General features: G+C 43.2%; 1 protein-coding gene across 3 annotated transcripts in view; it reads left to right on the forward strand.

Moving 5' to 3' along the window:
- Positions 1 to 24,362, forward strand: part of tafa5a (TAFA chemokine like family member 5a) — a 266,925-nt gene that overhangs the window by 80,001 nt on the left and 162,562 nt on the right. For 2 of the 3 annotated variants that reach the window (XM_037122493.1, XM_037122492.1), the window contains exon 3: positions 7,302 to 7,430. In XM_037122493.1, the coding sequence (XP_036978388.1) occupies positions 7,302 to 7,430 (129 nt within the window). Of the gene's footprint in view, positions 1 to 7,301; positions 7,431 to 13,745; positions 13,906 to 24,362 lie in introns of those variants that run through there. The other variant, XM_037122491.1, reaches the window with a different exon arrangement.

The raw sequence follows: 24,362 nt of genomic DNA on the forward strand, positions 1-24,362 counted from the left end.
ACTGACACAGCTGTTCTCATGTACTGTCCCATTTGCCATTTCTTAACCCAAAAAGACAACAGCGCCTCACGTCTGAATTCAACACATGATTTGTCGGCATATGTGTAAATCAGACAGTGTCAAGGCAGTTGCTGTAGCCTGTGAGTCATAGACAGTATTCACAGGCTTTGATGCCTGGGGCCATTTCCGACAGGACTCGTCATTATGCTCAGAGTAAGCTGTCACACAGAAGTGAAACACTTTTCTAAAGAGCAGGAGGTAGAGCCTGGCAGTAAGTACAATAAATGACCCTCATCCTTATGAGAATGACTATGGCACGGGCATAAGTGCATATAGACTTTGTGCGTGAACATGTGGTACACTTCATGGTTCCGGTTTGGGTGGGTTTGAAAATAAGCTCACCCAATTATAAGAGTGTTATTGCTGAAAACCGCTGCATGCTGCGGCTGTATACAAGGCTGAAAAACATGGTTGGGGATGATGCTCTGTGGGTTGCCAGTCATTGACCGCTATGAAGTGAACGTCTGCGCTCGTGTTCCATTAAAAATAAAATTAACTTTTTTCTTGCAGGATTCAGTTCGACAGCGAAATTACAACCTGTCTGAACGCGCCTGAGCGTGCAGTAACGCACTGATCTTCTCCTCCATTGTCTTTGCTGTTGGAGTAAAGTCGCAGGTCTGGCTTTGAACGCTGCACACATCCCCTCTGTTTGATTTTTCACCATAGCAGCCCACACTCATTGGAGTGATTCTCCTGCACCCACTCGCACCATGTCCTCCCACCAGCCGGTGTAGTGCTACAAATCTCCATTAAATGTCATAAATTAAATGTTGGCCTTATTGAAAGGCTCGAGTAGACATCTCAAATGCTGTTTTTCCATCACACAAAATCAGCCCTTTTTACTCCAGCTTGCAGCGACTGTGCATTATGAAATGCCCACCTGCTGCTCGAGCAAAGTACCTGTGGGTTCTGCACACCGGTGGGCCAGCCCACCCCGGCAGAGACGTCTTTTTCAAACACTCTCATAATAAAGGAGACAAAGGAGAGTGGTCCACGGCCAAAAACACAGGGATTTCTGGTGTCTTTTAGCATTTCCATTAAACTGGAGTGCAAACAGAACAAGTCAGCAAGAAAATGTATACAATCATTTTTAAATGCCTATCCGAGTCAAGCCCAAGGTTTTGTTGAACCGTTTGGAGTACAGTCATGGTTTTGGGCTCCTTACATTTGAAATCTTGACTTGAAATGACGTGCTGGCTGTTGCAGGCCACAGGGCAGGCATGGAAGCTTCGAACTGGTCAAAGGAGGTGTCAGTCAATGGCTCAGAGGTTGGCTGCCATCTTAGGTAACCCTGTATTGCAGTTAAATTATGTGCAAATAGTTGAAGCTTTTGACCGAAATAAAGCATTCTGGATGGCAATTGATCAGTTTCATTGCCATTTATGCGTGGAATACTGTGTTTTTGACTAAATATTTTACTTAAATGGATCTACTGGACATTTGAGAGTAACACAAAACAGCTTTTGTTGGAGTTTGATACATGACTGAAACACCAAGATCCTCCATCAGTGAGTGGCCAAAAATGTGTAAATGCTTGCTTGTAGGCCAGTTGGTTTGTTTGCGAGGTGTTAGCCTATTTGCAAAGCTGTGTTTGTATTCTTTGGCAAATTTGGCAAATGAGACGACAAATGGTAACAGGTCAAGAGCAAACACCTTGTTGCCATTAGGAGACGGTTGGTAAGTTGGACCCAAAAGCGGATACCAAGACGGGGACTAGGGAGGCAGCGTAAGGGACTAAAAGTGAGATTTCTTTAACAAGAGAATCCAAAGAAAACAAAGAATCCAAGAAGTACAACACAAAGGCTTGAACAAAGTGACAACCAAAGGGGAAGTACAAATCGGTAGCAAGGTTCAAAACAGTGCTGGTGAGAGCCAGGAACAAAAACCAGAAGGCATACCATGGGGAGACACTTGAAGACACTGGAGGGGACAGACTTAGATGCAAAGTGTGACTCAGATTCAAAGTTTTCCTTCACTGACCTCCTGCACTACAGACTCTCTCTCCCAGGCAATGACAAATAATTAACAACCAGGGATTCCACACAAAGAGCATTTTGACCTCAGGAAAAGCTCAGTCATTTATATTAACCTTTTTAAACTCATTTTATTTGAATTTTTTTTTACTTTAAAATATCTGGTGGGTGAAATCCAACCTCACGGCACGCCAGCTGGTGACACTTGGGGCAGCTCTGCCCTAACAACGTGTCATCATTGTGAGATCATTCAAGATGAACTGATATACTGTACTTGATCCACTCTCATCTGTTCCTCCATTCATCACCTTCTCGGCGCCCTGGCTGGTCTCTATTCAGATGTCTCCCCGCTTCTCTTCATTATCTTATCGCGGCGGTCCCATCAAATCGAGGGAGCCTAAAGCCTCCACTCCTCTTGCTTACCCGCACGGGAAACCAATCACTAATCATCGTTTCTCTTTATCAGTCCGCCTAGCCGCATGCGTACAGCGCGGCTCCCAGCTCCCGGCGCTAATGCAAACACCCAGCTGTGTTTAGATTCATATCACTGCCTGTTCCTCTCACCCGCGGCACACTGCTGCTGTTAAGTGCTGTTTGCTGTGCTCTGTCATCTTTTGTAAAGCTGGTGAGTAAATCTCCAGGGGCACCGCCTTCAACCTCGGGCGTAAACCTTTGCCGTCGAATCCCCTCTAATGCAACAAAGATGTCTCTGCCTCAAGAAAGCTTGTTAAGGAAATTGAACTGCTTGCTCCGCGCACCCCGCTGCCGCTGCTGCAAATAAAACAACTTGTTGCTCGTGGTGTTCAGAAAAACCGAGCCTGATTTGTAGTTACAATGCCGGCAACCCGAAATCATGCGGCGGGGGCCCCTCTCCGAGACTTGCGAAGAAGTTCAGATTTAGCTTTTGCATTCAGCGTATTTCTATGCATAAATCAGCGCTCCCTGATTAGAAATACAGCGTACCTGCTCCAGCAGTCATTCTGACAACCAAAAAATGTGTTTCTCTGCCATTGTTGCTGACTCCGCTGTGGTGTGCTGCCCAGAGGCAGAGAGAGCGAGAGAGAGAAAAGAAAACTTATCTCAGCCAAAACGCCCGTCATTCTAATGCCATCCATTTTGTGTGCAAATTCGAACATGAATACATCAGTGGATGGATGGCAGAAGAAAACTAAGCTGCCACAAGTAGTCATGGAGGGGTTATGAACATTTCATCGCTGTGAGTCAGACATAGAAATGGAGAGAGGCGGGGATAGTCTCTGCCGGCTCACCAGAGAGTCAGCATCACCCTGAACAACAAAATGCCTGTGGGACGTTTACACTGGAGTCCACCTGTAAAACACACTAGAAGGAGAGGATGAGTCTCTGTGCTCGGCGCATGGCGTTAAATGGTCCCGTACAAATTTTAGCCACTTGTTAGCACAACAAACACTGTTCACAGCTGGGGTATTTACTGATGTACTTTGGCTTGTGTTACCCATTAGGCATCTTGATCTTTAAAAAGGCCTGAGGGTCGAAACGTCGATTAAAGACAACCGCATATGGAGCCAGAGAGTGCAACACTTTTTTCACTTTTTACCCTTAAGGCATCTCCCTGAAAACCCATTCAAAACACCTATCAACTGGAAAAAATGCTAATTAATACCCTGGTTTTAGGAGTTCCTCGTTCATTTCTATTTCGTCTTATTTGTGACTCCATTTCTTGCCATCCCCAGCTCGACCCATGAAGCAGCTAACAGCTGCTGCTAGCTAAACCCTGTCCACTTTAAAAAAGCAGGACGAGCACAACACTGTGAGTCAGAGCCGCCAGTGACTCAGCAGGTGTTCAAACACCACGGACAAAAAAAAATGTAAGTTGGAAAATGGAAGATGAGCAAGCTTACTTATTAGCCTCCACTTTCTGAGTTGAAGCTAATTAGCCGAGCTTGCTAGCTTCGACTTTGCAGTTAAAACACATCATCAAGCCATCTCCCTTGTTAGAGAAATGACCAAAACACATCCCCCAGGTTAATCTGCCATCTCTCTTGGAGGCTTGGAGTGGTATTATGAAAAATGACATTGCTGTTTAGCATACTAACTCCAGCAGAACACAAGATGTTACTGTCCGCTAATGTCAAAACTGTTATTTCTTGTTTCTAGTTCTTGAATGTAGTTTTGGGAAGAAATTTAATTTTTGATTGTTGACATATTTTTCATACCCAAAGAAACAAAACAACAGAAAAAAATGAAGAAACAAACATACCTTAAAGGACAACATAATTTCATACTGTTATATTTTGTATATGGCGGACCCTGCCATCTCTCTAGCTTCTAACTGTGTTCTGGGGACATTATTTTCCTCTGAGAACAGTTTGTTTATTCAGTTGTGAAAAAAAAAACATGTTTCTGAGTTTATATTATTACCTCATTAATATTGTTAATATTAAAATTCTGACATTTAATTGATTCTCCAAAACTCTCATAGTGCCCCTTTACAGAAAGAAGAAATAAATCACTCATAGGTTGTACCAGAGACAAGGAAAAGTATTAGAAGAACGAGGAGCTTATGTTTTCCCTCTCTTCTGGAGGAGATGATGAGAAATAATAATTGCATGGAAACAGGCAGTGAGTTTCGAAGTGAGGATGATGAGATGGTAGCGAGAATCCGGCGGCTCACTCACACAAAGGTTCAACCTGTGATTGGTGACCAGAGTGAGAAGTGTGGCGTAATGATTGGGGAGCTTTTTCTACCCGTGAGCTCAGCCCAGGAGAGTAATGGCACGGAAATATAGACTTTCTTTAGCTTCCTGCTGTGGGTTTCTGGCTTGGAAAAAGGCTTTACGGAGTAAGCTCCTCAAATATTTGGACAGTGACACACTTTCTTATTATTTTGGATGTGAATTGACAGCGTTGCTGCAGACTGCCAGCTTTAATTTCAGGGTATTTTTTTTTTCTAACGCGCCAGTTGAAAAGCTGAGAGCTATTAGTCCTTATTTTCACATCACCCCTTATTACACTGCGCTTTAGCAGAATTTGAACAGATTAGGATGGCGATGAGTTATCATCTATCCTTTTTTTTTTACTTGTCGAAATACTTCATGTGCAATCACTTCTGGGAGAGGAGACGGAAATGGAAAGGCAGCGCTCAAGGTGACGTGCTGAAAAAAACAAAAAAAACAAGCGATGCAGAGACTAAAATTAGAGATGGAGTGGTGAAGGGCAGAAAAAGACAGATAGGCAAAAAGAGGAAACACCTGACAGCTCCAGCCCTTTCACTCCACTCTGCCAGTGTGAAGCTTTACACATCTGCAAGATTTGCCCCCCCCCCAAAAAAACATCTCCCCCCCGTGTGCTGTCAGCCTCGCCTGTGTCCCTCCTCACACCCGGACGCTATCCACCGCCTGACAGGCGTGCACAAAGCCAAACAAACAGGCAGGCAGACATACACAACCACAGAAAACTAGTACACAGGTATGCTGTCAGGTATGTGTATGTCCCCTGATGGGTGAAAACACTTAAAAAAAAACAAAAAAAAAACACGCAGATGCACTCATAAGGCCAAGCGAGGTGGAAGATTCCCGTCAGCCGTCCATATACAGATTGAGGGAGGCTGGATCCTCACCTGGGGGCGCAAACACACACACACACACACACACACAGTACGGATGCAAGCTTGTCACTTTAACAGTGCTAACTTGCTGAAGCTTGCATCTGATGGTGGAATGCGGATGACAGTCTTCACCCCCAAGTCCTCCGCTGCTGCGGTATATAAACAAACAAGCGAGGGGTGAGGTAAGTGACAGTGTTGCGTTACAGTAAACCAAGGCCAAAGAAAAAAATCAGCGCTGGAGAAAAAGGAAGAGAAAAACAGGCTTCTCCAACTAATTGTCTGAATCGATTGATCTCTGTGAAAATGTTGTACAGCCAGAGGCAATTTCAGCGCCGCCTCCCCCACTCCTTGTTGATTCATTAAATGAACGAGCAACTTGCTGAATGAACGAATCAATCACATTTTGACTGCCGTTTGGTTAAAAATTGGCGCCACCTGACAGCCCGAAGATCTCACTCCGCGCTGTACGGAGGGTGCGCAAGCGATTTATGCCTGAATCCGATATTCTCTCTCTCTCTCTCTCTGGGATCCTGCGTCACTGAGTGAAAGCGGTGGCTGAGCGGGAAGCGTGATAATTCGTCTTTGTGACTGTGTTTGATTAAGCCCACTCTGGTGTTTTTGGCATTTGGAAATAAATAATGAACACCATGCCCAGTCAATAACAATATGCTCCACTGTTGTGCCAAATTGTGTGACGCAGGAGGCATTATTAATGCAATTATCTCCTCTCATGCACAGGTTACAATTTCCTGCATTATTCCACTCAGATCCAATCTAAATCTGGGTGTGAATAGAAACATTGCCAAAATGGGAAAACACGACTTACTGTCCATTCTGACATCAATCAAACAAATAAAAAGGACATGGAACAACTACATTACTGATAATTGAGGAGAATGAGGTATTCAGGGGCACAGTAACACAAAAAATTTAGCATGATCTGCGTTGGCTCCATGGGGAGTTGAAAGCAGATAGAGGCTAAAACAGAAGGAAGGTTCATTATGTCACTGAAATCTCACTTTGGGGCCAGACTGTGGTGTCACCCGTAAAGAAGGCTATGGGATTCACATGGACAAACACACAAAAACTCACCGTATCTACATCGTATAAACTTTTGATAAAGAGCACACCTCCAGAAAGTTAAAGAACCCACTCCTGAAAGTAGGTTAACCACTGATTTGTTTCCTCCAGATGATTGACAGGGCTGATAATATTGTGATCAAACGGGGCAGGGCCGACTGATTTCCACTGATGAGACTGCAATCGTGCCGCCAGCGGGAGCCTTTCCAACGCAAATTCGAGGGATGAACAACATGTTGATTAAAGGAGTCATAAGATGTAGATGTGTAAGGTTTTGGTGTTCTTCTCCCATTGACTTCAATACAACTTACACCACAGTCTGATTTGGTGACGTAATGACCCTCCATTTTTAGTTTCCTTGAATTAAGCCAGGAAATCTTGTTTGTGATTATCAAGGTCTTATGGAAGAGAAAAACAACAAGAGAGATGTATTTTAAGCGTTGTGTACTCCATGCATAGAGAAGCAGGCTGCTGGTTTCAGCATGCTGATAGCTTAGCCTGGTGCTACTTTCTAGAAGAAGAACAATCCCGATCTCAAGTCTCGTATCACTTACAGCACCACATGATGTACAACACAGTGAAACTGATGCTCTGCATTCCAGAGGAGCAGTGAGCCGCCAACGACTGCCGAGGGACCGAGTCCAGATCCCAGCCAGCGCTTTCGTCAAGGACACTGACCGGAGAAATGAGCCCACTGTTTTGACAGTGGGGCGCACCCAGAGGAGATCCAGGTAAGCAAGGGGAGAGCACGCAAGCTGTGTTTTCGAACCCCGGAGGCAACAGTGCTAACCACTGCGCCACCATGTTTTGCCTGGGCCACCGGATGCATCGTGATCTATCTGAATATTACACTATTGCTCGTTGAGATAAACGGATTCAGTCAAAGCACTCGCATAGCAAAAACCCAATCAACTTAGTTGGCTGCCGTGATGTCTGCCAGCGGCACGCTGCAATACATGTTGTTAGCTGGTTGTCGGCTAGCGTGTTGTAACCTTTCCAGAGGTTACAACATACCAAAGGTGGCAAGTTTCAGCACCCCTAGAGTGTGTGACTGACACATTTAATCTCATTGTCTCTTTATTTAAAGCTCCTGATAGTAGGGTAGTAATACTGATGCTTTTGGTTTCCCAACTCGCCAGATATTAACGCTTGAGTATTCTAGAACAGGTTGGCCGCTATCCGAAAGTGAGTTGGGGATGAGACTCAAAAATCATCTCTCACACCAGCAGAAGCTTTAACCTGTACAAAAAAACTCCCCCCAAAAAAACATCTAAAAGTTCTCATGAAGTCAATCTCAAGGACTTTTCCTGCGGGGCTTGTTGCTACAGTTTTCTAGCTGCTGCCTCAAACACATTTATTGCTATTGGCGACGGTAAACGCCAGTGAATATTCATGACCAGTCCCTCCTTGGCTGACTGTTTCTACGGGAAACTGGGAGCTATGCTGAACAAATGGCATTCCACTAGCCAGGGTATCAGCTAAGATAAACTTACAGCTATAAAAAAATATATATAAAAATCCTGTTCTTTGACAGTAAATTACCCCGACAGAACATGAGCTACGAGCCACATCTGAATGACCAACTTTCAGAGCACACACTGCACAGTTTAGCTCCGTGACTCACCACAACACTCCATTTAACCAATTTTGCATGAAACAAACAGTCTCTACTGGCTTCTCAGGGACAAACAGTAACATCAGACAGTCGGCTGCTCCAAAACAGGCTTATTCTCCTCTGCCATTATGCACAGCGCATCCTCCCATTAGCAGACGTGTGGTCTGTACAGTCTGAACGGGATTGCCAACTGTGGACGGACATAACAGGAATATCAATAATCCAGGCAAGACTTAACAGCAGCTCCGACAAACTATAAGCTCATCTCTCTAGCTATGAAAACTCCTGATAGCGGTCATTAATCATTTGAGTAATTACAAGACGGGAGAATAAACAGAGGGCGTGCGGAGCTCCTTCACTCCGGTCTTCTTTCTGCCACTCGCTTAATCTCATCACTCCTTTGAGTATCACGCGCACAGGTTCCCTTCATCCCTTCTTCTTCTTGCTCCCACTATCACTCACTCATGCCCCTCGTCTCCCATTCTCTCTCATCCCTGCCAGTGCATTGTTTCTGTCTGAGAGACAGTGAAGCCATTGGCAGGTAATTTGAGCGAAAAACAGCGGCTCTGTTCTATAGACTCATATGCCAAAAGCGATGCTCACCAACTCAGCCTTCCCTAATTACTTCCCAGCCAGATGTAGACACTTTGTTTGTGTGTGTGTGTGTGTGTGTCTCTGTGTGCATCCCTGCTGCATTGTTCGCAGTTGGGCATTTTTCACCGGAATGGGACTTTGTCTCCAGAGCTCAGTGGCTAGCTCTGAGCCCGGGCAGTAAAACCCATTTGGGGGTATTATGGACTGAGCGAGAAAGGTACTGTGAATGGTCGAGTAGATTATGGTGCGATTCCCTTGTGCTCTCCTCCGCCTCTGAACATTACACAGCTAATACACACACGGGCTCCGTGGCATTGCTTGTCCCTTGGATCAAACCAGGTTTTCATTCAGTCAGCTGGGAGCATGCCAACTCGCGCCGCACTCAACAGCGCGGCTCGGCAGACTCTTTTGCCACGCATTTACATTTGTTTGGCCGTCAACCAGTTCTGGCACAATGCAAGACCAGGTCAGGGCTTGGCAAGGTTAGGTTTTGCTGCACTACAACAGGAAATCACAAGATAATGCTCACAACTGCAGTGATCTCGCACCGTTCCAATCCTAAACAAGAAATACCCACCGAAATATCAATTCCTCCTGCATGCTTTCATCCCCTGTGTCTACGGTATATTGCTATTCTAGCCGACTGAGATTGTTAGATAGCTCAGACACATATCCCATATCCCCGGATCTCTTTCGGGGGTTATTTTGTATTTAGCCCTTCTAGTGGCTGGTCTCGCATGGCTGCACGAGCCTCTTGCTCAATGCCGCGCCAAGAATCCATAAAGCCACCCCGAGGAATCAGGCCTGTCAATTTGTGCTTTTTCCCCAAGAATACTGAATTCTGCCCTTCGTGCTTCTTCTCTATTCCTCAGTCATAGGGTTGAGGACAAACTGAAGAGGAAGAAAATGTGTAAAGTGAACAAAATGTGCAAAAGACTGGAAGGAAGGAAGGAAGGAAGGAAGGAAGCTGTGGAGTGAGTTCTAAAGTGCAATTTGGAAGAGAGTTCCTCCAAAAGGGCCGTCCTGGAGTCTAACAGATGGAAGATAATGTGGAAGGGTGCAAAGTGGAGGTCAGGGGATACTAAAACGCTGTAGGAGAGATCTGGGAGCAACAAAATGGAAACATCTGAAGTGTTGAGTGAAGAGTTGATCTAGAAACAAGGCATCGGGTTTGGAAAAAAAACATCATAGAAAGGGAGTGAAAGTGGTCAGGGAAGCTAAAAAGATAGCTCGGATTGGAGATGGTGGTAGACGAAGGAGAAGGAGAAGGGAAAGGCGCAGTCAAAGGGTTTAGGATAGACAGAAACAGAGTAAAATGTGCAGTAGACTGGGCCAAGACGGATAAGCCGGCAAACTCCAGGACCGCTATCCTGAAGTTTGACCTAAAATATAGGAAGGGTGTAGGACGGATGCTAAAATGCTGGAGGAGATATCTGGAAATGGGATGGAAGCAGTCTGTGATGTGTGGAGGAAAAAGTTGGGGTAGAGGCATCGTTGGTTGTGAAAATGGCATGGAAAGGGAGTGAGAGCGGTCAGGGAAGTTAAAAAAAAAGTTCTCAGATTGGAGATTGGGGAGGGCAGGGGGGAGAAGAAGGAGAAGGGAAAGGCCATGGCCGGAAGAGAGATTAGACCGCTGCCCGCCTGTCTAAGATTGATCTAATACACAACAAGGTGGCTTTTCCTGATAGAATATGGACGATGAGCTAGCAGATGGCCAAACAGCCCAAAGCATGGCAGGGAAATGAAAGAGAAAAGCACTTCCTCTCCTCCACGTCTTTAGCCTGGTATTTGTTTATGATCTAATTCAGAAAGTTCTTAACCCATTTAGAAATCAATCATGTTTTCAAAAGGGGATTTGTTTTCACCGGGACACAGTGTTATTACAGCGAGACAATACCCTCCAGTTAAGCTTCTGTGAGGAGGCACACTTTCTCGTCTATAAATGGCCCCTTTTACAGGCTTCAGACCCCAGCTTGGCAGATTTAAACCAACGGGAAATGTACGCACAATGGCTTTGATTAGACTCTTGCTTCACGCTCACCTCCTATTCCCAGACTTCTGTTTCCAAGTCTCTCAGAGCGCCGATTCCAAAGAGCTCATGTGGGATCGTTTTCAGATTTTCCCAAAGAAATGTATTCATTACCATGCAAATTAGTTTGGGAATCGTTGACTTAAAGCATTCGCCATACTTCATTTCAGAGTCTGTAAATGCAATTAATGGGACCTCGTTCACAAGAAAGAGAATCGCCTGCAGATAATCGTCATTGTCTGGATTCTATTAAAAAGTTCCTCCCTCCCCGTAAAACACATTGAGAGTCAGCGCTAGCCGCCGCGTCACTGCGACATCGGCCCCATAATGGGATAATAAAACCTCCGTTCATCCGCTGTGAATAGAGCGATACTCACAACAAAGCAACACAAAATGATTTCCTGACATGATTTCTGAGAGCACTCCTTTCAATTACCATTCCTGAACAATCTATGCAAATGGGCTACCTGCGGCTCCCAGCTGTGACGTGTGCCGTGTGAAGTCCTACTTAGCCACTGAGCAGGAGAAAATATTGAGATGGTGTAGGGACATAAAGGGATGTATGGAATCATCATTCCAAAAAAGGAAGGATTCAAACGATGCACAAAAGAGGAGACGGTGTTTCTTTTTTTTTCTGAAAAAAACCCCCCAGCTTGTTTCCATGTAAGTGTCAGATCTTGAGGAGCTGCAGAGAAAGGAAGAGACGGAGGCTTCATGTTTAAATGTGGTGCAACCAGTCCATCACTATGGTGATAATCTACGCTCCGGTGTGATAGGGGTCAGACGCAGGTGACAGACAAAAAGCCCAGAGCGAACACAGATAGAGTCACTGGATGCATGTTGTGCAAGCCCGAGCTCGGCAAATCCTTTTTTTTCCTTTTTTTCTTCCACTGATGGGCAAACAGCACATAAGCTGAGATATTCTCTTAAATATCGGTTGGAAAGTTGAATAAACTGAAATGTTTGAGTCATAAGATATTGAACACCAAACTCTTCAGCTCATTACTTTGGTTTTCGAGTGCATTTGATGCATCGCCTTTTCTTGCAGAAGCTCTGTTTCCAGCAGCAACGAGCTGCCTTCTTACACCAGGCAACCTCTAATAAAACTGACCGTACTGCTCCCTGCCTGGAAGTGAACTGCAGAGAGATGCAGCTGGTGGGAGAAGGTTGGAATTCTAGAAATTTTTCCTCAGGAGTTGCTGAAACAGAGTTTAACAAAAAAGAGTAAAGTTAGATTTCTAGGCAGTGACCCTCCTCGGTAGCACTTTATAATAGTTTTTTCGAGAATAAATGAAACTCAGACTTGTAATATTTGCAACACTAATGAGGTAATTACACAAACTCACATTTCAATTTTCCATGAACACCATGCAGCCCCGCCCATACAGTGGCCGCAGTCAGTAGGAGGCATTCACATGAGCCAGATATGCAAAAAGGTATACAGCCTTCGAAAATACAAAACAGGAACTCAAACATATTATATAATACCACAAAACAGCTGTGAAAAAGGAGGGGGAGGCCTTTACAGAAACAGCAGATCACAGGAAACATGTGAAATCGATGTCAGAAGCATCCAGTGTGTGAATCCAGAGAGCCTCCCTTTGGTTGGTATTCAGGAAGCTTGCTCCACTAAAAGCTGCTTCACCTTGCTTGGTAGTGCATCAAGCATTAAGCGAGCATACACTCTCACAGACAAGTTACGATTGTATGCAGGGCTGATAAAAAAGCAGATGTAAAAGTGATGTAAATGCTACTTACTTCAGTAATGTGTGCTTTCACATCCTGAGGCTGCTCAAAAAGGAACATGGAGAAGCTGTTGGGTTGTTTGTATTCTTTCTTTGCGCCGGTGACTGACGCATCTGGGTGATGCCATCTAATATGTGTTACCGCGTTTGAAATGTTTCGCGTGTAGTCTCTCGTAATTTAGCCACATTGCATCATGGAGTCTTCTTCTTCATCTTCATTTATCGTGTCGTCTTCTTTTTCTTCTTTTGTTGTTTAATTGCGGTTGGTAAACAGCTTCTAGCCACATTGGCACTAGTTACTGGGTTGGTGCGTCACCCAGAATAGTTATAAACTCGCTCTATCTGTTAACTAAAGTTTAATTAACTACAAGTGTCACTCCAAGAGTGAGACGCAAGAATTGATACCACCGGAATGAAGCTACAGCCACCTGCCGTTAGCTTAGCATCAAGACCGGTGGGAAGTTAGCTAGCACATTGCTTCCTGTCTTTGTGCTAAACTAAGCTTACCATTTTCTGGCTGTAGCCTCACAGGGAATGGAGAGATATGAGAGCAGAATCAATCATCATCATTCTCAGTTACAAAGCTAATTAAGGCTTTTTTTTTTTTATTTTTTGGAAAATGTATTTCAGGTCAAGGACCCCTTAGCAGAAAGAGAGATGGAGCAGATCAAAGTGAGCCTACACTTACGTTTAGGGTGAGCTCGCAGCTGTTGTAGCATGGCTAATGTTAAGCGCATTAGCCTCCCCTTCTGCAATTTCTTCCGCGGTTTCTGAAGTGGAGTGTGGGTCACGACAATGCCTGTACACTTGGAATCATAATACAGATCTCTGGCCAAAAAAGTTTCAATGATATGTAGCTCGCTGAGTAGTTTGCCTTTCTGGATAGGTGCCATGAAGTGGCTTAGCATACGGTTACGCTAGGTTACGTTACGTTTTGTTTTTCTGAACAGATTTATCTCTCCTAATAATATATTAGATCCATGCTAATGTGAGTTTTCAACACATTAAAATTCTTAGAGATTAAAAATGTGTTTTTCTTTTTTTTTTGGCGGCCCCCCTGCAGTAGCGCCAAGGACCCCCTGGGGCCGGCAGACCCCCTGCTGAGGACCAAGGATTTAACACAATGATTCGTGAAGGCTGTGTGTCTGTCATTTTGCGCTGGTGTCGGCCATAAATTGATCAACACACTGTTGTGTTGCCAGTGTTGATATTTCACTGTTAAAAATAAAAGCTTTTCAGGCAAGTACACGAGTAAAAATTCTCCAAACTTTTATCATTTGCAGCGGCACACGGATCATTTACATGCAGTCTGCTGCTTGTGTGTCCCGTTTTTCAGGGTCGCGCACCTTTTGCTCCGTGTTTACTTCCTTTCTCTCCCTCCCACAGCTGCAAGATTTATTTTCAGTTTACCTTTCACCTTGTTTTGCATTTATTAACGCTGAAAATATCATGTGCCGAGGTAGTTGTACTGCTTCAAAGGAAAGTAGAAAATGTAGCATGAGAGTCAGACAATCGAATGTTGATATTGTAATATTTTCTTCCCGTTCACCCTTGCCCTTTGACAAAGAGAAAAAGATCTGTCTTTGAAAGTTTAGAATAGATTTAAATAGTGTGGTGGTAAACTTGGAATTGTGTATGATTTAGTAACTATTCTTTCTTTATTCTAATTACAAATCCAGCCGTATGTGTGCCTCTTTATTGAATTTCCCTCTGGCTCTGGGCAAAGAGCCAAGCCGGGAGGCAACACAAGCAAATGCACCTGTTAGCCATTTGTAAATGACAGCAGAGAGCTCGGTGCGGGGGAACAGGTGGGTCACTCTGTTCCCGCCATGTTGTTTACCTGGGATCAGCATCCACCCCTGCTGCTGGAAGGCATTTTATCCCTCAGCTCTCTTTCCATTAGTCAAAATGCCCGTGCTGAAATGTTAATTCGCTGCGAGGAGAAGAAGGAGAAGAAGCGCGGGCAACGAGGGGGTTCACCGGCTCCTGCACTCCGGTCATCTTGACTCATGCAGTGGAAGATTGAGGCGCGTCGGAGGGCGAGGGCATTTATCTCATGCGTGTAATCACCGCTGTCAGCATCATCATCTGCGGAGGTAGAAATGGATTATTTTCCCACGTGTGGGAGAAGGTACATGCGCGGCGTCACACGTGCACATGCGTTCCTCATACGCGGCCGCTCCCCCCGTGGGATCTCTTGGTAATCAGAGATGTCAGCGAAGGTCCTGGAATGGAACGTACTTTGATTGTAGTTGCACATCTCCATTAGCGGAGCCGGTAATTGCACTCTATCATGTCATCTCAAAGCTGGACGTTCGGTCAGTGCTGTGGCTTGGTTACGGGCAGCTGACAGAAAATGTTAGCGGTGAAGTGAAGAGTGGACAAATGATGTTTCAATTCCGCGGCATTAACGCAGGGGTGCGTTACGTGACGAAAACGATAAACATTCTATTTTTCACAGATTGAAGCAGGATATTGAGCACTGGATTGAAAAGTTTAATTATGGCTCTGGCCTCATGAATTATCAGCATGCCTCACACAGCAACACGGTTATAAATTGCACAATTTATGTCACTGGCTTATTTTTCACACATGCAGTGTAAAAGTAGTATATCAGCAGAGGAGGCTGATGTGATGTACTGGACTGTACGCGAGTTAAATCAATGATTTAATTATTTTTTTTTCTTATCTTTTCAACGCAGACATTGATTGGGTGATAAAATATGTTTTTCTCAGGTATACAATATATACAGAACACTGACATACAGTGTGATATGAGTCCCAGAGACTGAGGAGTTGGACATCAGTGGTTCTTCACTGCGCTCCACAAAAGTACTTTGTTTTTACGTTCTTTTAAAATGCATCTCCAAATTCGGTGATGGTATAGATTTCCTCTCGCGCCACAGTGAGACTGAAATTGGCTTTGAGATAAATGTTTCCTCAAGGATTGAATGGATTGCCTGGAAATTTGCTACACACATTCCTTATTTATCTAAGATTTATCTAAGAAAACCTTCATAGAACAGCGTTCAAAAAAACATCCACATCATGAATTTACCACCTTGGCCCAATTCAGAGGTTTGACGGTGTTGACTGGCAAATGTCAGCATGCTAACACCAAGAACCTTTTGATACTGTGTCGTCATCTTTTTGTTCAAATGATAGTTTTACCCCCAATGTGTTGGAAAAACCGTTGAGCTCAAAGAACTGCTGCGCCCGATAGAGAAGCTGGTACCACGGCTGTTGCCTCTCAGTCACGTTGGGGGGGAGAAAATGAGTTATTGGAGGGAAGAAAATCTTACTTGACTTGTTTTGAAATTGCTTTTTAAATTCACTTGCTCCATTCAAACGAACAATGCTGCTGTCAGAAACAACCCTGACATTTTCCTTTTTGTCTGTAGTCGATAAGCTTTTCTGTCACGCTGATATTGTTTTCACTGAAAGTCAAACTGAGAAGAGAACGTCTTTGCTGAGGGGCCGAAATGAGCAATATTACCATTATGCTGTACTATCAGAACAGCGATTAACTTGCTGTCGAGCCCCAGTATTAATTCTACGATCTCTTTCTTCCCTCCTCTTGGTGGTGAACGACTGTCTCGCAGATATTCAGAAAGCTGCTCAGCTTCCTCCTTCTCTTAATCCACGACAGTAAGAGAGAGAGCCTGCTGTGGCGCCAATAAGAAGACTTTGTTCACTTAAATCACCGAGCGGCAAGCTAAGTTCAAAGCCCCCCTCGGTGGCCCAATAAAGAGGAAGTAGCTTGTGTCTGGATGGATCAAAGGGAAGAGGCACAGAGAAAGGTCAGGTCTCAGATGCTTCTACATTGAGAAGCTCAGTGCAATGCTGCGAAAAGGAGAGGCTCCCCGCCACGTTTTCTATTACCGACACATGGCTGCTGCCAGGCTCAAGCTAGGTGATATGTTATTGTTATATGGGCCTAAGTCACCGTTGTACAAAAAAGAGAAAAAATCTACAGCAGCACAGCCTTGGCTTAGTATATGTCCTGATACTTAAAATACATCTTTATTTATGGGTTCCTATGTCAAAGTCAGAAAACAAAGCGGTGCCATCGTAGAGACAGACAGGCCTCCTGTGCCCATTTATTTAGATCACCTCGTTTCATCAACCATATAGGTAGACTGAGAGAGCATCTTATCACGACGGATATTTACATTTCTTGTTAAGCAGTGACCTCTAGTACCCATAGTTATTATTACTAAGTCCACAAAGGAGGAGTTCAGGGATGAATAGGTAGGTCAGGAGAGCAGAAGACTTTTACCCAAGAGTACACTGTTCATGTCCAGAGTTAAAGCAGATGTATGGCTCATATGTAAATTATCCACTTAGCTTAGTTATTTTAAGCTAAGCGACAATGTTTGCCTTAACCTAACCAAGCAGTTTAGTGCCTAAACCTCACTAAGCTGTTTGAGTGTCTAAACCTAACCAAGTAGTGTTCTTGCCTAAACCTAACTAAGTAGTTTGTGTCTAAACCTAACCAAGTAGTTTTCATGACCAATCGTTTAGGCATGAGGATGTGCTGAATAGGAGATCCTGACTGCTATATCTCCCTGCTGTTGATGGGACATGTGGGAAAGTTTGCTTTTTAAAGCAACATCTTGGAAATCCTGCGATGAAAGGAATTCAAGTGTATGCCACTAAAGTTTCAGATTCTTGGATACAGCTTGTTGGGCACAAAGTATGCAAAGTTGTGTGAGCTGCTTCCCAATATTAAATCATGTACTGCAAGAATGCTGTGTACTGGCTCATACCACTAAGACCAAATCAAATCCAAGCTTGTTACTATTGAAGCTTGAGGGTCAGTCAGTCAGTCCCATGCCTTCTTTCTCAATTGTAACAGAACTCTCACAAGTTGTTTTTCCCTGCTCCTCTCCTTTGCTTTAAGTCCGTTTGACTGACTTGTGAAATTATTTTTTTGAAATCAATAAAACATGGTGTTGACTACTGCCAATAAACAGTAAGAGTGCTGTTGCAGGAGGCTTGTCAACGGGGGAGGCATGAAAACTGAATGAACTAGCATGAAATGCTAGTTTAGCATGAAGACCTCGAGCCCCAAAGTGTAAACAGTTAAAAACCAGGCCTGCCAGGACCTTGTTATCATTTTTGATCTATTGACCTGTGTCTTGTCTGTATCACTTGGTATCTCTGCATGCTCAGGTGCTTTGGTCTATCTGTTGAGTTTAACTTCGAAATCCAATATGAACGGTTGAAATAAATAAAACCAACACTTTCCTGTATTACATTGGGTGTTGTGTGCCATGCTATTGAGTCAGGACAAGTTGCCAAACCAGTCCAGACTACAGGAAGATACTGTTATTTATTCATTATTGAACACTATGTAATAAGAGAGACTGATTGATGTTCACAGTCCCGTAGCCACTGGCAGCGTCTTGAACGGGGAATCTGATTTCCCCTGGGCAGGGATTTTTCTTTTCTTTTTTTTTTTTTTTTTAAGCATTTGTTAATCATTAAAAATTACAATGAAAAATTATGGAAATATTGTTGGATGGAGTAGAAGAAGTTAATTAAATTTTGTGTAAGGCCTTTTCATCATGATCCTTATGCAAAATAAAATTTTCCTTTCAATGCAATTCCACTTTGTTAATTGAATTTGTTCAAATTAAAAACTCCTTACAGCTGCACTTGATTACACTTCTGTGCAAAAGACTTTGCCCTCGCAAATCTGTCAGTCACATTTTGACAGTGCTGTATGTTTCAGTGGATGTTTCCAATATCACGTGTGAAAACAGCTACAATGACCACACTGCTGTCATACTGTACATGACAACAGGTGTTCAACAGCTGCTCGTGGTTAAAAGTTGCAATTTGAACTATATTTTGTCCATGATAAAGGAGCTAAATCTGGTCCAAACCTTCCTGCAACAACTGACCAACATGTCTACAGACGAGACGAGACACGCGATGCAAAATATTTCAGGAAAGATGGCAATAATGAGCCCCCTCAGTACCTCTCCTTCCCAATGTTGGTGTGTCTGTGAATCTCCTCAGGACCATACATGCACAACGCATTGATTTACAGCGCCCAATGAAAACGTTAATTGAAAACCCAAATACATTTTTCATGCACTGCAGTGAATTCATTGTTAACAAATCCAACTTCTTTTCCTTTGTATTTGAAAATGAAGTTGGGAGGTGAGTGGAGCATTAAGGGGGCGACCCTTGACGATGGGCCCACCGGTTTCACATCCTTTGCACACTTCTTAAAACACAATTACAAATTGCGTGCAAACCACTAGCAAGCAGTTATGTGCAGGAATAAAAAGTAAAGCGAAAACTTTAAAAGTGACCAAAGATGGAAGGTTAGAAAAAAAATTGAAGGTCATTGAAGAAAAACATTTTTTTTTTTTTTTATGACAAACTCTTGGAACAGAAAGACCTTACTGGTCTGATTTCTTCTTATTACTTCCACAAAGAAGGTTGTTTTAATCTGTATCCATTTGCTGGTCAGTCCGTTGGTTTGTCACCGGAGTTATACAAAAACTACATAGCAGACCTTCATAAAACTTGGATGGAGAGTGGCCCTCAGCCCAGAATAGAACTCCTTAGCTTTTGGAGCAGATCCAGTAAAATGGACGGGTCTAGGACGATTGCTGGCCTTCCTCTAGAATTGAGCAGTAGAGCTGTTTTTAACATTTCTGTCCCATTCTCAGGGAATAATACATACAATACATAGATCTTGATGAAAATAAGTGAACACACTTGATGCGGATCCTTCTAGTGGTATAAAATAAGCTTTTATAGCAGGCAGTCTTATCAGCTGCTCTACGGCAAAAATAAGGACAGGAACCTGCAACTACACCGCTAAAAACTCAAGATCTCACCAAGTGACATAGTCTTATATTCAGTTAAAAAATGTTGTTACTCTCGATTTTAAGTATAAATGGACATTTATATCTAGTGAATTGTCACTTACCTTGTCTTGACAAGCACTTTAGCTTTTATTGGAGTTATTTTTAACTCGTTACAAAGGACTGTAAGAAAAATCCACTCTTAGGCTAGAAGACTTTTTAAAACTCCTCTATGTCAAGACTAAACATCATTATATTTTCAGTGAGCTAATACTATATCTAGATTTAAATCTGCTCTGTCTTCTTTTTTCCTATGTATTTCTTTGGTCTTTCATGGCTTTATTGTTAGGACAGCTCAGAGATGACAGGATTGGTGGGTGACATGCAGGAAAGGGTTGCAGGTCGGACTCAAACCCTGGACTGCTGCAGTGAGGACAAGGACTCCCTGTACATGGGACGCTTGCTCTACCAACCATCCTAAAAGGCTCCCCCCTGGTTGTGGGTTCAAATCCCAAGTTTGGACGTGTTCTGGTTTTAAGATATGTTCTAAGATTATACTAAAATTAAGTCATGAAAAGTGAAATTTTATGTTTCTGTGGGTATAAAATGAAGGAATATTTTCCCAATTTTACTGCTCTTTTGCCCTTATTTTTAAGAGCTGACCTTTTGTAGTGTATGAGCTCCACTGAGTGCCATTCTAGTTGCTCACGTATTCAGACACAGTGATTGTTTTAGCCCAGGGCTTGATAACATCCGACAGGTTGCCAGGTCCTGAACTGAACTCTGCGTTCCTAAATTCCTTTTCTTTTTTTTTTTTTTTTACTTTGGTACACTTACGTCCATCTGGATTCTAAAGAGATACCGCTTATACATAAATCTCCCTAATTTCTATAATCTGGCAGCTCGGGCGTACATATGTAGTGTTTTTTTTTTAATATTTTGTTATTAATGCTGAACTGTTTTGGGTCATTGTCTAAACAAATTGAAAAACATTAATTATCCAGCTGTAATAATTTGGAATTTCTGAAAATACTGAGCGTCCTTCCGTTTTTTTTTTCCCCCCACCAATTTCTTTATTAAACGCCATCTGTTGATTTCATTTGGCGTGAGTGCACATTTTTGTGAAAAGGAGGTTTGGCTTAATTCGAGCTCGAATATTGCCTTTGTCTCTTCAAAAAATATCATTAAGAAGCAAGTAAACACACAAAAAAAAACAACAGCGCTCCCCTCGCTGCTGGCGTATCTGTCTGTGCTGCATTAGTTACAGGTATTGTTCGCTGCCTCCTCTACGCACCAGTCTTTTTTTAGTCTCTGCTACAGAAGTCCTGAGCTCGCTGCTCAGACGGGAGGATCACATTCTCTACCAAAGGAATATGTTTATCTGATTTCTCGCGGCTGTTGCGGTCGGTAGCAGCTTGTGGATGTTTCACATGGAAAGTCCTCATCTGCATTCCTAAAACACAATCTAAACACAATCTAAACTCAGATATTTGACAAATCCATCTGAACTCCAGCAGAGGCCAGAGCCCGGGACACTAAGCGCCAGTGAACACAGAGAGTCGGCGCAACCGGTGCCACCAAGTCGATTCATGTTGAGAGGGAATAAAATTATATTTCATTATGGTTCACAGCCACAAAAAAAGTGAGTCAGCCACTGTCTTTTTGTTCAGCTTTGAAGGCTCTGAAGGGAGGGGTTACATCCTCCAAAATAGCAATATCCGAGTCAGTGTTTTCACATCTTGTGCGCTGTATTCTGTTTGGAGTTTCAGAAAATGTTATGTAAAAGTGAAGGAGGGGGGATAACATATGTAGGCCACGGCTCAGGAATTATATCTGAGCTGAAAGCAAATGGCTGCTTTTGTGAGTGTGAAATGTTCGAGAGAAGAACAAATAAAGACGGATGAAAATGGTGAATATGTCGCTTAATTGGACAATTTGCATTGAAAGAATGTGAACTAATGTGTGTGTACACGGGCCTCTCTCTCTCTCTCTGTGTGTGTGTGTGTGTGTGTGTGTGTGTGTGTGTGTGTGTGTGTGTCTGTGCAGAGGCTTCGGCCTTGTTGTACATTTGGTGCCACAGACATTGACACAACTCCTCGTAGGAGGCAACCTGCCAGTGATTTCCAACCAGGGCTTTAATTGCCTGTCTGTGTGGAGGCTGCTGCTTTTTAAGATCAGCACTGGAAATAGAGAGAAGGCAATGAAGAGGGGGGGAGGTAGATGGCAATGGGAGGGAGGGGGACAGATGTTTTTTTTTTTGGGGGGGGGAGTGTCCATTGTTCACATCGCTACGAACATAAGTTACAGAATAGAGCAATTAAAAACAGATTTAGGGGTTTACGAGGACTGATAGGGACACACACAGCAATTAACCATTTTATTAGACCCAGTGTGGTTTACAGTCTGGTTTACAAGAGCGCCAGTCTAGTGCACATTACTACGGTACAGCAGGGCTAAGCAGGGATAACTTGGAATCTCCATAAAGGAACTTGTTGGAAGGGACAGACCGGCTGACAGAGAGAGAGCGAGAGAAGCAGAATCTCTGGCTCGGACTTACTCATGCCTATTTGTTCCCTGAGGAGCACAAGATAGTGTGGGCACAGACTTTGTGCTTCATATGCATGGCGGGGTGTGCTGAGGTGAATGCACACAGGCCTCCAGAGCCTCGCTGCCAGCAGACAGAGCCAGCTCCAGCCTGACAGGAGCAGCCAGAGTGCGGAGCTCTCAGCGGCGCTGTCCGTGGTACCAAAACCCGGGGCTGAGCCGAGTCCCTGGAGCTGTCCGCGGTTACTAGCGTTCAGTGGCGCTGTCCGTGGTGCTGGAGTCCAGGCGCTGGCGCTGTCCGTGGTACCAAAACTCCAGCGTGTTAATGACGGTCCTGAGCCGAGTCTGGAGCTGTCCCTGGTGTTAACTCTCAGTGGTGCTGTTCACAAGGGCTGTCAGTGGTGCTGAAACTACATCTCTCACTTCAGTGTCCACTGGGCTGTTAGTCACCGAGGCTCATTATGTTCATGCAGCACGGAAGGAAAGAGCACTCAGATCCCTCACTGGAGTCACACAATGTAAATACATCAGGCAACCCTTTATAGTAACCCTCACTGGTTTAATGATGCACATGTATAGTTAATTAAACATCACATAAACGTAAAGGAAAACAATTCAAATGCTTCATAAACCATTTATTAAGCAGTTGTTCATGATAAATCTGCAACCGATGTTTATAACACTTTGTAAACGGTTAATAAACACAATGACGTTCATCAATAAACATTATTTGGAATGCCATTATAATGCCATAACTGATGTGTATAAACATTTACACTTGCTTAATTAATTGATTATACACCATTTACTTGTTTGTTCACAGCTAAGTAAATATTACTTACTAAGTAATTACTTGTTACTTACTTGCTTAACTCAAGTGCTACCTGAACAATCACTTTCCATTCACTTCGTTGTTTTTTGTAACTATCTTATTTTTTTCTATTTATTTTCAATTCAACTTCATGCGTATTTGTTACTGAAACCTGCACTTTTTAACTGTTGAACACAACACAGATGTGAGCTGATATGTTGAGTATGTATGCATACAGAGGTTTCAGTGTTTCTGGCCCTGTGGTGAGTCTAAGTATATATTCATTATTCAATAGTCTTTCAGCTGTTTCTGGGCTCCCCGGAGGAAATATTTTGCTCTTTTTCACTGATACACCCTCCACCATGTTAGCAACTAATTGCTAACTGTGTCTGTGCTCTTTGATGCTGAGCAGGTCATGTACAGTTAGATTTTAAGACATTTTTTTTTCAAAGGCTTTTCACTTAAAACAGATGCCCGCTGTGATCAAAATCGATGCAATGAGAGCGAAGGAGGGTGACCAAAGCAGACCGGACAGGTAATTAATGAGCTGAAACTCGCCTTAAAGCCGAGAGGAGCTTAAATTTCTCGGGTGATAATTCTCTGTGGGTTCGTCTCCAGCATGTTAGTTAACAATTTGTTGATATAGAAATGTTGATTATAAGATGAGATGAGACAAGATAAGATGTTCCTTCATTGATCCCCTGTAGGAGATATTCAATTTGGCACAGCAGCAAAAAGGGAACGAACAATGAAAAGAGGAGCAGCACAAGGTGGGAGTTTACTTAGAGGGGTGTAAAAAAAAGAAAAAAAAAAGTACAGTGCAATACGAATGTTATAACCGTTAGAGTTATCTTTATGCATGTATACCTGTACGCAAAAAAGTTAAAAACTGTGCTGCGGTTTAGTTTTAAAGGGGCACTACGTAGTTTTGGGTTAGTAATATTTACAATATTAACAAGGTTATAACGCAAACTCTGAAATATTCACCTTGTCCATCACTGAATAAACAAGCTGTTCTCAATGTAAAACAAGGTTTGAATCTAGAGAGGTGGCAGGGTCCGCCACATATAAACAACGTCAAACAGCATGAAAAAGTGTTGTCCTTTAAGGTCAGTTTGTTTATTTATTCAGTCGTGAAAACTGCACAGTGCACCTTTAATGTGACACGTTAATGTGACACGTTTTAATGTGACACTAGCTTCAGAAAAAGCCATATTGGTTTTTTTTGTTTGTTTGTTTTTTGTTTTATTGGAAATAAACATTTTCACCAACATGACTGGGCATAAAATGGCAAGGAAGCGCACTGGACATTGATTTTAGTGCTCTTCACAATAGTTTAAACTATTCAGTGACGTACACACAGTGTTTATGGATTTATGAGGAAAAAAAAGAAAAATGGGACAAACGCCTGGTACGAAAGAAAAATACCGCAGAATACTACTACTACTACTAATAATAATAATCAGGATTAACACTGATTCTGTACATGTGTGAATGA

The sequence above is a fragment of the Acanthopagrus latus genome, chromosome 14 (genome assembly GCF_904848185.1).
Source record: "Acanthopagrus latus isolate v.2019 chromosome 14, fAcaLat1.1, whole genome shotgun sequence".
In the NCBI taxonomy this organism is placed as follows: domain Eukaryota; kingdom Metazoa; phylum Chordata; class Actinopteri; order Spariformes; family Sparidae; genus Acanthopagrus; species Acanthopagrus latus.